At 41.2% G+C, this 16434-nt stretch overlaps 1 protein-coding gene across 2 annotated transcripts in view; it reads left to right on the top strand.

The window, feature by feature from the left end:
- The window catches only part of nup93 (nucleoporin 93), a 33900-nt gene that overhangs the window by 10709 nt on the left and 6757 nt on the right, over positions 1-16434 (top strand). Inside the window, exons 1-10 of one of the 2 annotated variants that reach the window (XM_065956517.1) lie at positions 260-570; positions 6926-6988; positions 9350-9478; positions 11349-11423; positions 12864-12956; positions 13118-13257; positions 13384-13516; positions 14704-14861; positions 14994-15159; positions 15937-16030. In XM_065956517.1, the coding sequence (XP_065812589.1) occupies positions 9386-9478; positions 11349-11423; positions 12864-12956; positions 13118-13257; positions 13384-13516; positions 14704-14861; positions 14994-15159; positions 15937-16030 (952 nt within the window). In that variant the 5' untranslated portion in view covers positions 260-570; positions 6926-6988; positions 9350-9385. Of the gene's footprint in view, positions 1-259; positions 571-6925; positions 6989-9349; positions 9479-11348; positions 11424-12863; positions 12957-13117; positions 13258-13383; positions 13517-14703; positions 14862-14993; positions 15160-15936; positions 16031-16434 lie in introns of those variants that run through there. The other variant, XM_065956516.1, reaches the window with a different exon arrangement.

The following is a 16434-nucleotide window of genomic DNA, read 5'->3' as shown; positions in this document are numbered from 1 at the left end:
TGGATAATAAAGGAAGAAAATGAGTGGGACTGAGGGAGGGAGGAGGCGGGCAGTCAGGATGCTGGGATGAAGTGAGGAGAGAGAGAGGATTGTGGGCTGAGGACGGGAGGGGGTGTCAGCCAATGGTAGGAGCTGATATTCTATATGAATCCATAGTTGATTCTCGTGGAGCCCCCCCTGTGTCTGAGCGCTCAGTTGGTATGGCCCTCCGACAATAAAACCACCTCCAGTGAGTCTTGATGTGGCACTTCCACTTGGCACACCGGTTCAGACACAAGAATCTCTAGCCTGCTTTTGAGCCGGGGGGGAAAGAGCTGCAAGCTGCCATGTCGGCTCAAAAGGGCACAGGGAACACGCCCCAGCATTGCGGCCTCTGCTGCTGGCCTGGCACAGCTGCACAGAGGGATGGAGAGGCGGAGGACCGATGCAGGTCTCCTGGGCTGTCAAAGCCTGGGTACCTGGGCACAGACAAAAGACAAAAACAAACTATTTTTTGACTCTTTATTGTCTAATCGTGTCTTCTCATCTGCCTGTCTGTCTGCCTGCCAGGCATCTAGCCGCTCAGCATGAGTGAGTATTGCCTATACACATGGATATGCACCCACACACACTCTCACACATACATACACACACACACACACACACACACACACAGACAGACTGGCATGTGCTTTGTCTGTCACACTTTTTTTTGACACCCCTCTGTCTTTCTCCTCTCTGGTTATGCTATATTTCCTGTAGCTGTGAGATGCTAACAGAGGAGTTAATAATTGTATTAATTTATTGTAAATGGGAAACATAACTCTCTTACAGTATAAGTGCGTATGTGTATGTATGCTGGTGTACTTTGCATATAGATTTTTCCTACACAGGAAGTGAATGAGTGAAGGGTGGGGTTTCTCGCTCACACACTCGGGCAGTTGTCGACTCATTGTCTGTCATGGCAAATAAGGACAGAAAGCCTTCATCTCTAACAGTCACGATGACTGGCACAGAGAGCGAGGCTCCCTGTCTTTATTTCCCCGTTAACTGCTCTTTGACTGTGTCCTCATGTAGCCTTTAGATTCCTCGACACCGTGTGCCTCCACACCAAATCTCTCAGCGGGTAACACACAAGAAGCCATCAGAACATGAGACTTCCTGTTTTTAATGAACATACTGTCAGAATGACCATTTAAACTGAGACTGATAGAGAGCATGTGTGCCGGCACAGAGAGCACATGCCTACATGTTAACATGCGTAGTCTTAGCACACGCACTCACAAAGATGGTGTTTTATTTTAAAGGATCGATTTTATGTGGTTTCTCCGGTTTATCTTTGAGCAACCCCGTCAGATGTCAGCGGAGTTATACTCTGCAAATCCTGGCGTCAAATATTACGCAGAGATTGAAAGTTTGGCGCAGTTATAAATGAAATAAAATAAATGGTTGCATCTTTTTTTTTTAACCTCTTCAGCTTTCATTGCTGAGCGCATATCAGGGTTAACATATTGTCCTGCATTATCTCTAATGACTAAAAAAAAGATTTCTGTAGCTTTTCCCCCGTTTCTGTAGAAGCTTCTGGGCTGTCTGGTCAGCAGGCTGTGGGTGTTCACAGTGGGTTGCAGATCTCTGAGGATACACAATACAGGGGTGGGGCAACAACACAAAACATACATGTTTACCTGCACCTTTTATAACACCTGCTGCCCAGCACTGAATCGATCGTTAGATTGGAAAAGCACGCACTAAAATGTTTTCTCTGTTTCAATAGAATCAATGTCAGCGAGGCGTTTGAATGAAATACATTTTCTTTTTTTAATGATTTAATGATTTGAAAATGCAAAGACAAACTGAGGTGTGTTTAGTCGGTGTGAATCGCTGGGTACAGAGTGTCTCAGACTAAATGCAGTGCCAGATCAGGCTATTTAAAATTACACAGGAGTGACTCTAGCAATGATGTTTTGTCCTGTGATTTAAGCTTTGATTTATTTTCTAGTTATATATAATATTAGTTATATAATAATCTTCTTCATTTCCAGTCGGTAAAAGTCTAAATAGAATTAATATGTAATTTCTAATAGCGGTGACATTTATTGGGGGCATTAAAATTGAATTCTTAACATTTATCAGGAGCAGTTTTGTGTCAGCTTTTATATTTGGAACCAAATAAAGACATTTCCTGTTAAAAGTTAATTGCATCTGCTTCTCAGGCAAATGGGATTTTTGGCCACAGCTGCTGGCTAAGTTGTCAATTTACATTTGGCACAAAAACTGTTTTATCGGCAAAGTCGTTGGCAGTGCGAGGGCAGTTGGCAACATGCAACAAACTGACAGCAAATAAAAAAATCTTTGCCTCCTGTTGTACTTTATTTGAAGCAAAAATGCTGAGGCGACTGCCCAGCAGAGTTTTCCAGTGTGGCCCGATGTGTCACCCAGAGCATCAACCCCACCCAACCCCAGAACCAGTGTGCTTCTGGTAAAGTTGTTTGCATACCGGCTCCTTTATTTTAAGATCAGAACAATCACCAATGACTAATACAGTCTGCTGTTCTTCACCGCTAGGTAAACCCTAGTAACCCTCTGATATAACTAAACTGTTCTCTTCTATTCTCTCCCGTTATCCAGCGCAGCTCTCCAGTGAGCATTGACCTGAGCTCTTCTCCGGTTAGAGTGGTTAAATTTAGACCTATTCTCAGGCTCTCCTGGGAAACAAAAAGTGAGATGGAGAAAGAGTGGGGGGGGGCAGGTATAGGGAAAGCAAAGAATGAGGAACTGTCAGAGGGGTTAATGGGATGAGGGGAAAAAAAACTTCATTAATTGATTCAAACAGTTAAATGCTTTGAGCTTTTCATGTCATTAATGTAAGAGTTACACAGTGGAGTTTCTGTGAACATTATGCAAGACAATGTCTCATGATATCCAACCTTAAAACAGAAGGAAAGGACAAACATGATGACGCCTCTTTTCCCACACACAACACTTCTATTTAACTTTATATTTTTCCTTTGAATGAGCTCTGATTGCTTCAGTTTTCAAACTTATAAGACGCCTAGCTGGCCTTTTTGTCTTCTTTGTGACTAGGGCCTGACCGATATGAACGATATCGATATCAATATTAGGGAGAAAAAAAATCAGATGCCGATACATCGGCCGATTGCTTTCTTAGATCTTTCTTTGATCTGTAGTGTTAGATAAATAAAGAGAGAGAGAGAGAGAGAGAGAGAGAGAGAGAGAGAGAGATATATATATATATATATATATATATATATATATATATTGCTTCGATCCCTCGAATGCAGTTATCAAACACTTGTAGATAATGCATAATGCAGAAAAGATGGTCACTCAACTGGAAAGTAACTGAGCATGTACGTGCATCGCAGCTTGACACTCTGGAGGGTGATGATGCTTGTTGTAATCCACATAGCGCCCTCTGCTGGTGAAAGAGAACTGCTAGTGAGACTCAAATTAACGCATTTCTGACTGGTGAATAACTCTAGTAATATCTATTATCGGGCTATATTTGTGACCTGAATGTTTACTGATTTCTTTCTCCTGAAACCCTTTAAAGGCTTATTTTGAGATGTAGCAGAGTCCAGGTATCGGCTTTTGATAAAGAATCTCGCAGGTCGATTTTAATCACAGATAAATGATTGTTGAGGATAATTATTGCCATTCATGTCTTTGCTTCTTTCACAGGTTTCTTCTTTTTGAGTTTAACAAAGTGATTTCAAGATTCGGCCATTTCCACTCTCAGATTATGATTTTACGTTATAACGGAGGAGTCAAATCTCTACAGAAAGATTCAAACACTGCTGTGACGCAACATAAACTAAAACAGCTGCTACAAATCTCTGAAGGCTTATCCTCGTTTTAAAAGAGGATTCAGTGTTTCTGAGCACTGATGCAGAATCTTAAACAGAATATAGTGATTATCAAATGTATCTGTATTTTCTTTAGCAGTAATTAGTGTTTATACATCATGCAAAAAGATGATGTTGCTGCTTCTGGAAACGTAAAGTTAGTTGCACGATACTGAGAGCGTTATCAGATCAAATCAGCCACAGTGAGTATAAAAGTAAAGCCGCACACCTGCAGCCAGCACGCCTTCAGCAAATGCAGCCCTGTCCTATTTTCCAGAGTGCAAAAGCAGAGTAGATTTTTCTCTTGTGTGTCACATCAGTTCCACCTTGCAGAGACATTGCTGGTTGCATTTAGTTTCTGTGTCAGGAATCAAACGTGAAACACAAAAGAGGCCGACACCACTCGATGAAAAATCCCCACGCACGCTGTACGTTACAAGGCGCTATATTCTTTTTCTGTTTCATCAATCAACATGCACTGCACCTGCAACCGGTCTCAGTGCATTTAACATTTTTATCCATCGATGAAGTTAAAATAAATTCAATGTTAGTTTTCCATTCTTACAGTCGACCTTTGAGCTTTTCCAGCTGGCTCTGATTTGTCAGGACAGAGGGATGACAGGGAAAGAGGAGAGAAATGTAATGACGGACAGAGGTGAAGGCTTGTCGTTTGAAAAGAAAGAGACTGAGACTGACGTAGGCAGAGCAGCGAGCAGGTGAGGACAGGAAAGAGGAGAGATGGAAGAACGAGGGAGAGTCTGAGCACCCCTGTAGAGCAGCATGATCTTTTACTGGTCATTGAAGATGTGTCTCCCAGCTTCAGTGCAGCTGCTTGTTCTTGGAGCTAAAATCATCATACGTACTTTAAACGCAGAGACATGGGGAGCCAAAATGTCATCAGCGAATTAACTGCTATTATCTGACAGAAGGAATAACTTCTCCAGCGTCTTAAGAGGCTGTTATGTCAGAGGGAGGAGGCCTGTGGTTATATAAACGCGACAGTCTCGAGGCTTTCTCGGGTAATGAGGAGAGGCAGTTTTCTACTTTGCATTTTCAGGAATGTAAATTTGCACAAAGCAGATCTCAGCTGGTGAAATTGACCCCCCCCCCCCCAAGAAAAAACAAAGTTGACGAGGCTGACAGATCATCAGAGCTGAACGTTATGATGAGTGTGAAAGCAGGCGAACGTTCACTGTTAAATGTCCTTCTATGTGTTCAGCGTCCCGCCTTTATCCTGTAACCTGCATCACATTTTTATATTACAAAGTGAGCAAATTTCTACTAGAAAATCTAACAGCGACTTCTCCTGACGGCTGCACAGAACTGTCAACATCACACTCTTTGAAAAGATGACCTTCTTAGCGTTTGATCACATCACAGCCCCCTTTTCTGATCGCTTGAAAGCACGATCACGATAGGAAAGAGGAAATGGTGAAAGAAAAGTGGGGAGTGACGTGCAGGAAAGGGACTGAGGGCTGGAGTAGAACCCGGGCCGCCCAAATCGAAAACTAGCCTTCTTAAATGTTACGTAACCTTAGTCAAGGGCAACCAACGCCCTTTTTCTTTACAGCAATTTTATAGATTCTTGTGACAAGGACAGGAAATAGAAATCACTAAAAGGCACTTAAAGATGATATCACTTGATATGCAAGTGCTTAAAAACCTTCGCCACCTGTTTTCTGAAAACTGAATGTTTCTTATTTTTATAGTGACCCGGTAATTATCTTCAAAAGGTGAACTTAAAGGTTTTCTAATCAGATGACATCAAAAACTTGACAGTTTTAATTTATTAACTGATATTTCCTCATGAAAAATGTTCCTTTACTTCACTTTTAAAAGATTTCTGTGTGAAATGTTTTTTGTATTGATGAGAGACCTTTCTTTTATAGCTGTACGGTACCCTTTTTAAAATTTCCATTTAGATTCTGATACATTTGCACCGATACTGATTCCGATATTTTTTTAATCATATTTAATAATGTTATTGTTGTTGTTGGTAGCGTAAGGCTACACAAAGCTGTACTAAACCAGGCATTGCATTGTGCTGGCTTCACATACAAACAGAAAGCAGCAACAACTGTCAGGTTTTCAAAGTAAAGCTTTTAAACTGAAATGTAAGAATTGTACTTTTTCATCATATGAAGCTTCTCCGTCTCGTCTGAACAAGACGAGTTGTGGACACTTCTGCCCAACGATCTTTCTTGATTGCGGACTTGGATTATGCTGTCAATCCAATAGCCAATATATAAATTACCTCAATATCAGACCCGATACCGATAGAAGATCAGATCCGTCCCATCTCTAATTTCTGTGGATTTGACAGTAGGACAGACCGCTAACTTCCAGCTGCGATCAAACAGGGCGGAGGAATAAAAACACGTGATGCAACATATGATTACTTTGTCGATATGAATAAAGAGACTGTGTCCATGTTTTTTATTCTTCCCTGTCTCCGACTCCTTATGCAGCTAGTGTGGCACTTTGTCTATTTAGTCAGGAGTAGGAGGAGAGTCACAGATTGAATCCAGTCCGTCTCTGTCCCTTGTGCACGTCTTTCTTTTCTGACTTCTTTCTCAGGTGTCGTGTGCTCTCTCGTCTTGTTCCATAAGTTCAGAGCTCAGATGTCGTGCTGTCACACACTATAAGTAGTTGATTATCACTTGAGTCGGATGTGAATCATTACCATACACCACAGGAAAGGCTGCAGGGGGGGGGGGGAGTATGTATATGCACGAGCAGCCATCTTGAATTGAGACCAAAATGGAGGCTGAGCTGACTGCTGTCTCATAGCAAAATGGCGTCTAAAAAAAGCAGGGATACTTCTATAGCCTGCCTTTATGTCTGCACAGCAGGCAACCATGCATCTTACTAATCATGCAAGTTCATTTGACTGTTTAAGAAGGGGGGGAAATATGCTGAATGTTCCTTCTTTTGACTCTGCTTTTGTTTGATCTTACTTGATAAATGTGCTAATGTCTCTGTTTTTGTTTTTCCTTTCTCTGCGTTTGTCACACTGTCCCTCCTCTCCCTCTGCCCGTCTGCCCGTCTGTCTGTTTGTTTCGTCTCTGCCTCGTCCGCAGGGCTTCTTGAAGAACGAGAGGGACAACGCCCTGCTGTCAGCCATCGAGGAGTCTCGCCGCAGGGTCAGTATCTGTCCACTGTCTGATTGCCTCTCCAATGCATGAAGGGTTACATATGGTTCTCTTCAGATTCTTAATGCTACATTTTAAGGGAACCAGTTCTGAGAAAAGCCTCCAGAATCCACATCTCCATATCATTTTTTATTTATTCTTCACAGGTGAAATCATTTAAAGTTGAAACGGCATGATGCTGTAAAGGGAGTCTGATCTCATATTTAGTTTCTGCAGTCACGTCGTAATACAGGAACACAATGGTGTTCAGTAGTTTCTGCTTGCTATGATCTAAAAGTCCTTCTGGTCCAAACCTTCAGGGAGTTTTTTTGTTTTAAATGGCTTCCCTGATGTGCACGGTTAATAGGCCCCGCGTTTAATTAGCTGCCGTTCCCATTATCTCTCTCTCTCTCTCTCTCTCTCTCTCTCTCTCTCTCTCTCTGCTCCCTGAGAGCAAAAAAAAAGACTTTGTGTTGGGATGGAAAACTCAAATGCACCGAAGATTAAAAAGAAAGACGGTTATAGATGTTCTTGCAGATTTCTATCCGACTGTCTTTTTATAGCACTTGAAACGTGGACAATTGGGATGTGAAATTAGGCGTTTAGTTTGAGCCGTCCAGACGAAACCACTTGACATGAATAAAGTCTCAGTTGACTTAAAGGTTTTTTTATGATTGGAGATTCAAGACTTTTACATTAGCATATTCTGGCTGAAATGGATTAGCAATATTTAGATATTTAACAATAAAATCAGCTAATTTAAACGTTCTTTTTCAGTAACACATAACACTCAGACTATTTATTTATAAATCTCTTCAATTCAATAATTAGAGAAGTTTTAAAGGTATGAACTGTGAAAGACATTTTACGGTTTAATTCTCTTCATGTGGTTTAGCTGAAAGTTTCTAAAATGACCTCAGTTTGCACTTGAATTTCTGAACTCTGTGGTCGATGTTCACAGCAGATTAAAATGTCAGACTTGGTTTGAAGTCTCAGGCAGTGACCAAGTTAACCAGGTGAATCTCAGCTCCAGCTCGCTCTGTCGTTTATTTCTCCCTGAGCTGAAGATTGGAAGGATCCAATTATCTCACGTTCCCATTATCTCACTTTGAGTCTCTGTGGACGGTTAAAATAGACCGCTCTGTGTCCTGCTGGAGCAGAACAATCTTCTCAAGGGCCTGCTGCTAAATCTGGTGTGTGCGTAACGTATGTGTAGGTAGGCCTGATTTACATAATGGACCTTTAAGGTTTTATATGTTGCATGTGGGAGAATTATTGTCATAGCAAATGAATGGATATCTACTCAGCCCTCCACCTGTCTGCTTGTCCCAGTCGACCCACTGTGAGTTTGTGTGGAGAGCGCGAGATGTCAGGTAGCATCAATCCAAAACTTTGAGCAGTTTGAACAGTAAAAACATCCACGAGACGATTACAAACAGACGGAGGACGATCATTTGATTAATACAACACAATGCTAAACTTTCTCATTTATAAAAGTTATGTAGTGTCTCTGTCCATAGAGTCAAACCAGCTGCATTAAAATGATCTTTATCATCAATCTTGTACATTTACACGGACACATTTTCTGCCCCTACAATTCTGCAATTCTAAACTTAACTTAGCAGATGCTTTTATCCAAAGTGACATACATCAGAGAGTCAGTACAACACAAGAAAGATCTAAAAAGAATGAAACAACGTCAGGAAGTGCAAACAAACACCTTAAAGTCTGCTTGTTCTTCTTTTTTAAAGGTTTATTTTCTGGCTTGTAGTGTCTTCATTTAAAGATAGGACAGTGGATAGAGTCAGAAATCAGTGATAGAGAGACGGTGGGGAATGACGTGCGGGAAAGATACCACAGGTCGGACTCGAACCCTGCACGTCCACTTTGAGGACTATAGCCTCCGCACATGGGGTGCACGCATCAACCACCAGACCACAAGTGCCCCACTTCTTCTTTTTCTTGCCCATTCTTACTAAAATATCCCCGTGGAGTTTGAGTGGGCTGATGTGAGGACATAGCAGGAAATATTCAGGAAAATTCAGCATAGCAGGAGGAGGCAAGGTAGTTTATATCCTGCTTCCAGCACCACCACCAGCGCACCACCGATGTGATCTTCTCCGCTCTGTTGTTCAAACTGTCAATACGTCCAGTTACATGAAGTGAGGGACTTGTGGGACCTTGAAACTCAGGAATATTCAGGAGCAGCCAGCCTGACATTTAGAAATTTCAAACATTTGTATGAAAACAACCAAAGCATTAACCTTTACCCTTACAGGTTTTATATATGAATGCTTAAACACAAAAACACACAACACAAGAATGTCCTTATCTGAGTGCATTCAACACATTTATTATACTCTAAACTGTCAGACGTTCCTGTTGGCTGAGGAGTACCACCGCGAGTCGATGCTGGTCCAGTGGGAGCAGGTGAAGCAGAGAGTGCTGCATACTCTACTCGGAGCAGGAGAGGACGCACTCGACTTCAGTCAGGATGTTGAGGTACAGAACACATAACGTAGAGCTGGTTTAGGAGGAAACACCTCCACAGTTCACGGAGAGCCAGCACAATAAAAATCTTTACCCAGATAGTCTGGATAACAGTAAGGAGCGAGTTACTTTCTACATGCAAGAGCGCCTTTCTAACTTGTGTCTGTGTTGTAGTGACTAAAGGAAAGTGGATTTATCTAATAATAAAGACCTCATTATAGAATGCTAAGGGTGAGGGCTGTATAGAAATGGGCAATATATCAAAAAAATCATTTTGTGTGAAAATCATTGAACTAAAGTGTAATTTCTTCCCCCATTAATTTAGTCAAATAATCCTTGGACTGAATATGTCGTCTTAAAAGCAAGTCTAAAGTCTTTCAAGCTGATTTCTTGACACTCTACACTCGAAGCTGTCTGCCTACTCGTCTAAACTAACAAGACTAACAGTCACGTCTCAGGCTCTTAGATACTATTTTAGTCTTCTTCATGACTAAAGAAATCGACTTTAATCCTCCATTGTGATCGTATTCCAGCACGCACTCTGACATGCAGTTTCATGTTTAAATGTCTGTAACCTTAGTTTTAAGTTTTGCACTCGGTTTGAGTGAACATCTCCTTTTTGTGTCTGTATGTTTACAGAACTACAGTCCAGTTACTTTTTAAATACCTGGACAATTAAAATGATTCAGATTCTCAGAAGAAAGTGGTCAGGCTGTCCTTCCTGGGATATCAAGTTTCCCTAAGCTGAAAAATCTGAATATGATATGATAGACTTTATTGTCCCCTTGGGGGAAATTTGTCTTGGATTCAAAGTGCTGCAACATTCAGCTTCTTTCGAATCAATAAAAATAAATCAGGGCCCGACTGATGTGGGATTTTTTGGGGGGCTGATAGCGATATTAAGGAGAAAAAAAAAAACATTAGACATATCAGCCGATATCTTTCTGAGATCCATCTTCAGAATGAAATGAGCAATTTCTAAAAATGAAAATATAAAGATAAATTATCAACTTGAATTGAACGAAACTTGTTATATCAGCACATATCAGAGATAATATGAGCTGATAACGATAGTCATGTGATGTGCTTATACCAGCTGATATTAAGGCTCTTAAGGATCGATCTTAGATTCTGTAGAGATCTATAGATATAGATGTGCACATTAATGACTTGATCCTTCAAATGCAGTTATCAAAAACTTGTAGAAGATTTATTAGACAAGATGGCCACTCAACGTAACCGTGAACATGCATCGCAGCTTGACACTCTGAAGGATGACAATGTTTGTTGTAATCCATATAGCGCCCTCTGCTGGTGACAGCCACAAAGAGAACTGTTAAAGTAATAAAATCAAACTCAAATGAAATGCTGTTTAACTGATGAATAAATCTCGTAATACCGGCTCATATTGGGGATAAAATTAGCCGATACCGATAGTCACTGGATATGATAAAATGGGCTGCTTTATTTTCAGCCGGGCTCTACTAATAAGAACAATCTATACAAATACATGTAAACAGGAAAGCGCCACAACAAGATATATTGTACAAGGTTTGGTTAAAACACAACTTAAGAGACAAGATAAAAAAGTTTAGATCATATGTACATCAAATAAAGATCAGATAAGAACACTGCGACGCTGTTACACACCACACTCAGCCTTAAGAAACATTTATTATTCTATTATTCATAATTTTGATCAACTTGGAAAACGGGATCAAAGATGCTAAAGGAGCCTGTAACAACAACATGTAAAGTGTGGAGGTACATGATTAGTGTGCCTGATGTTCTCAGCTCACCTCAGCTTCCTCTTCAGAAACTTGACATGTATCATGTGTGCAGATTTATTGATTATCTGTCGCTCTTTCTTTTTTGATTGTAGCCCAGCTTCGTGAGTGAAGTGACGGCTCCAGGACGAAGTGCATTAGACAGCGTGGAGGTGGCATATGGACGACAGGTGAACGTTTTTTTTAAGTTGATGCAAAATATCTTTCAGCCTATTCCTCTCTGTGCTGCGGTGTCTTCTGTGTTGAGAAGAATTTCACAAAATCATGCAGAATTATCAGTATACATTTCACACTGTTCCATACCTTTTAGATACTCCTTAAGGAAGCTTTCATTTTGCACTGCCTTGTATGGAAAGTGTCTTTGATATGTACTGAACAGATCGCTCAAAAAGAAGAATAGTCAGTGCTGACCGGGTAAATTATGCAATGGTGGTGCTGTCTTTAAAAATACTCAAATCAAACTAGTATTAACCGCTGATTTGTGATTCAGACTTGAGTTATCTTAAAAAAACATTTCTTGACGGGACGCAAAATAGCCTTGCGGTTATGTCGCGGGCCCCATGTTCACAGGCTATGGTCCACGTTGAATCGACCACGGGTTCAAATCCGACGTCGTCCTTTTGCTGCATGTCTTCCCTTGCTTTCTCCTCCCAACATTTCCTGTCTCTCTTCAGCTGTCCGATCCAATAAAGACAAAAAGGCCCCAAAGATAATTCAGCTAAATTAACTTTGTTTTTGAGGTAGTGGTGATGAACTCTTGTGGCCAAAATATAACAACAAACACTTTGAAATGTTTACCACACACGACAAAATGTGTGGATAAAACGAGCACAACATGGCTGCAGCACAGTGAGCGTTTAATCTCGATTATCTTGTTTTCATGATCTCGGGAAGCCAAAATCGTTGCCCAAGCCCTTCTAGTGATTTTATCCATCAAGAATAAATGTCTGTGTTAAGTTGTGATTTCATGAATCACATTGTCTGTAAATCAGTTTCTGTTATATCTGCCTTCATACACCAGAAGTAAACTCACCTCTTGAAGTGAACAAAGCTGAGGAAAGGATTCAGGGAGAGTCTGTTTGTGACGCCCTCCGTCTGATCGTTCACTTTAAAATGGGGTCACAGCCAGACAGGATGTGGCAGATGAAACATATTGATCAATCGGGTGGGGGAGAGGGGAACTCTCTCTCTCTCTACCATCAGTCCAACCTCATCATCCAGTTTGACCTTCTCTCTCTCTCCCTCTCTCTCTCCCTCTGTCTTTCTCTCCCTCTCTCGCTCTGTTTGTTTGTCTCTGATCTTCGACACAACGCAGAACCTTGACTGTGGATTTTTCCTGCGACCATGTGTCGACACATCGCGTGTGGCGTCATTTGCCTCGTTTTTTTCATCCTCTTTGACGACCTTCTAAACATTTTGATTCTGTTTTCCTTGTTTTTAATCGTGAACCACTTCACTCGATGGTCATAGTGTTAGCGTTCAGGACGGAGTTGTAGGCAGATTTGAATTTTCTTTTTAGCGTTCTCAAGCTTGTGAAGAATTTTCATCTCGAATTGGAGCGTTAGCTTGTCAACTATAAACCCTGTATGTCTTTCTCTTCATCTCTCCAGATTTACATTTTCAATGAGAAGATAGTGAATGGTCACATTCAGCCTAATCTGGGAGATTTATGTGCGTCTGTAGCTGACAGCCTGGATGACAAGGTGAGAACCTCGTTCTTTTATGCTTTTTCTTTTAACTTAAAATCATCTTTTCCTTCTATATTGAAATATGTTTCCTCTACAAAAACAGAGATTTGTTTGGTTCAAAGGGCTCTGCATTTTGTCTTAATGTCTATGTTTCTGTTACTCTCTCTTCCCTCCAGAACGTGTCAGAGATGTGGCTGATGGTGAAACAGATGACCGATGTGTTGCTGGTTCCAGCCAAAGACACTCTCAAAAGTCGCACCTCTGTTGAGATGCAAATGGCCTTCGTCCGTCAGGCCCTCAGCTTCCTCGAGAACAGGTGACTGTACAATCTCAGTAGTTAGTCTCCTCCTCTTTCTTAAGAGGTGTGGGTTTTTTTGTTTTGTTTTCTTAGAGTCTAGATTGCGCCATGATTGTGAACTCTTCTGATTCTCCTCGGTCTCAGTTATAAAAACTACACCATGGTGACCGTGTTTGGAAACCTCCATCAGGCCCAACTCGGAGGAGTGCCGGGAACGTACCAGCTGGTCCGTAGCTTTCTCAACATTAAACTACCTGGGCCCCTACCTGGCATGCAGGTAAAAACATACACAAACAAACACACACATACTTTGTGTCCTTTAAATGATCTGTACTGATGGTCTAAGACATGAAACAGGTGATGGAGGAGGTAATGGTGGGTGTGTCCTCACATCTCACAGTCTTCTCTCCCATCATAAAATCCATCAGAAAATATCCTGATTACAAACTAAGGAGTGGGAGTGTTGATCTGTGTCCCTTGGTGTCTGAGTAAAATGCATTATGTGCATCTTAATATCTGAATAATTCTTTTAACATCAGGAGATATACTGTGTCAGGTTTTTGTGGGATATTGGTTCAGTCACTTTCTGGCCGCACCTCATTTTAAGACCAATAAGCCCCTGGGTGCACTGAGCACCTCAAGTACATTGGCTTCTGGTGCTAAGCGTGAAAATTATGACTTCATCGGTCAGAAACTAGCAATGACTGTTTTTAAAATCTGCCATTTATATTAACCCTGAACTCCTTCCAACAAGTCAGGTTGTATACATGCTGAGTCTGCTGAACACGTTTCTTAACCTACAGTTATATCTGGGGCGTCCAAAATATGTGTGAGAGGCATGTCTCTCAGTGAAACCGGAATTTCTACTCAGGGATTAAAAAAGTGTGTACAATTAGATACAATAAAAATATTTTAAAAAGGCACTAGTTGCAGGAGTGGATTATTAAAGAAAATGATGTGACATTTCTTTGTTTGTTTCCCTTAAAGAATTCTTCGTTAAACTCCAGACCAAGTAGGTTCAAAATGTTGGGCCCCTATGGACATGTTCTTGTGGCAGTGGCCAACAAAGGACCCTGTGATTCTGATCTTAGCAAACCACTTCATTGTCTTTTGTCTGTTCTCTACCTGACATGTTTTAATCATGCAAACTTTACCTCTACAATCTCTAGAAAAACACTGACCATGACAGAGGAAATCAACCCAAAGTGTTGTCTGATTGTAAAATAAACTGCTCTCCAAAATCATAAATAAAGAATACAAAAGAAAATTAAGAAAGATAATTATTAAAACCCTGCTCTGAGCTGGATTAAAGGCTGACTTCTTTGCAGTCAATGTCTGATATTGAAGAGATTATGGAACAGAGATGATAATGGGGATATGATCTTTATTTTAATTTTGTTTTGTTAAATTAAGAATTTGAATTCAGAATGTCTTCACTACTAATAATCTGTTTCTGTTTGACAGGATGGGGAGATAGAGGGCCACCCAGTGTGGGCCGTGATCTACTACTGTCTGCGTTGTGGAGACCTGAACGCAGCCATGCAGGTCGTGAACAGAGTGCAGCATCAGCTCGGAGACTTTAAAACCTGGTTTCAGGAGTACATGAACAGCCCTGACAGACGGTGAGAGTGCCTCCTAGTCTTCATTCCTTTCCCTACATTAAGATGCCCTGATGGGTCAAAGAAGATCCCACCGTTTTGTAATCACGTCTTTCTCCTTTCATCTTCTGTTCCTATCGATTCCCTTCGCTGCAGCCTCTCCCCGACCTCGGAGAACAAGCTCCGCCTTCACTACCGCAGAGTGCTGAGGAACAGCGCTGACCCCTACAAGAGAGCCGTCTACTGCCTGATCGGAAAATGTGACATCAGCGATAACCACGGAGAGGTGGCAGACAAGACTGAAGACTACCTCTGGCTTAAGGTAAACTCTACATTCCTTTTTTCTGTCCTCTCATCTTGTGTTCAAGTAAAACATTATAATATGAACATCCACAAAACTGAAGGAACTCTTAAACCTTCATTCTTGGTATTTCTTGGACTTGTGTAGGTTATTACAAGTCTTAAAGGTCACATATTGTTTTCCTTTAACTAGTTTGAAAATGTTTCGGAGCTCCTCAAAACATGTGTGTGAAGTTTCTTGTTCTAAATCCACTCTGATCCTGTATTTGATCATGTCTATAAACCCCTCTATTTCAGCCCTGCTCAGAACAGGCTGTTTCTGTGTCTGTACCTTTAAATATGTAAATGAGCTGTGTCTGACCAAGCCCCCTCTCTGGAAGGGCTTGGGTGGCTTGGGCTTTCTCGCTCCATGTCCTATTGTTTACGGTGAGAAGGCAGACTCAGAGGGCAGAACAAACACCTAGCTGTGGGAGTGTCACTCACCTGGGGGAGGGGTTACTTCCCTTTGTGATGTCATGAAGGGAAAATCGCCAAACAGCCTGTTTGAGCACACATTTTCTGAAAAGTGGAGCAGGCAAAAGACAGAGAGGATGGACTTTTCTGATAATTGGGGGGTTTGTAGACAGACTTGGGACACTGATTAGTGTTAGAAAAAAATGGTAAAGTGTATTTAGCATATTATGTGACGACCTTTAAATGATGCTGCTCTTGTTAAAAATCCTTATTTGATCTGCAGCTGTTATAGTCATCATTGTTGTATAATTATATATTTAGTGTGCACCATGTTTTGTCCTTGCAGTTGAACCAGGTATGTTTCGATGACGACGGCGCCAGCTCCCCTCAGGACAGACTGACCCTACCTCAGCTACAGAAACAGCTGCTGGAGGACTACGGTAGGAAGCTTCAAGAATGACCTAAAATATTTAAACTTTATTTCCCAAGAGTTTTGATCCAAATAGAAATATTATAATTTCAACATAAATTTTAGCAACAGAGTCCAACGCTGTGCTGACTATGTCTGCTTATACAGCAATGCAACGTGTACCTCCACATATTCAACGACATCAATAAATGAGGGGAGAAGAACATACTTGCAACAAAAATAACCAAATGAAGCTTTTTGCTTACGATCAAGGAGATTGCCCCTGTCGCAGGATATAAAAGTCATCACTCCCTCCCAAGTGCTCGTGGTGAATTTTCCTGAATATTACCTGTTGTGTTCTCACATCAGCTCATCCCAACTTCATGCAGAAATTTGACTTGAGGCTCCTCTTTCACATGTTCTTGCATGGGCATT

The sequence above is a fragment of the Labrus bergylta genome, chromosome 7, assembly GCF_963930695.1.
Source record: "Labrus bergylta chromosome 7, fLabBer1.1, whole genome shotgun sequence".
Taxonomy (NCBI): Eukaryota; Metazoa; Chordata; class Actinopteri; order Labriformes; family Labridae; genus Labrus; species Labrus bergylta.
This window is presented reverse-complemented; position numbering and strand designations above follow the sequence as displayed.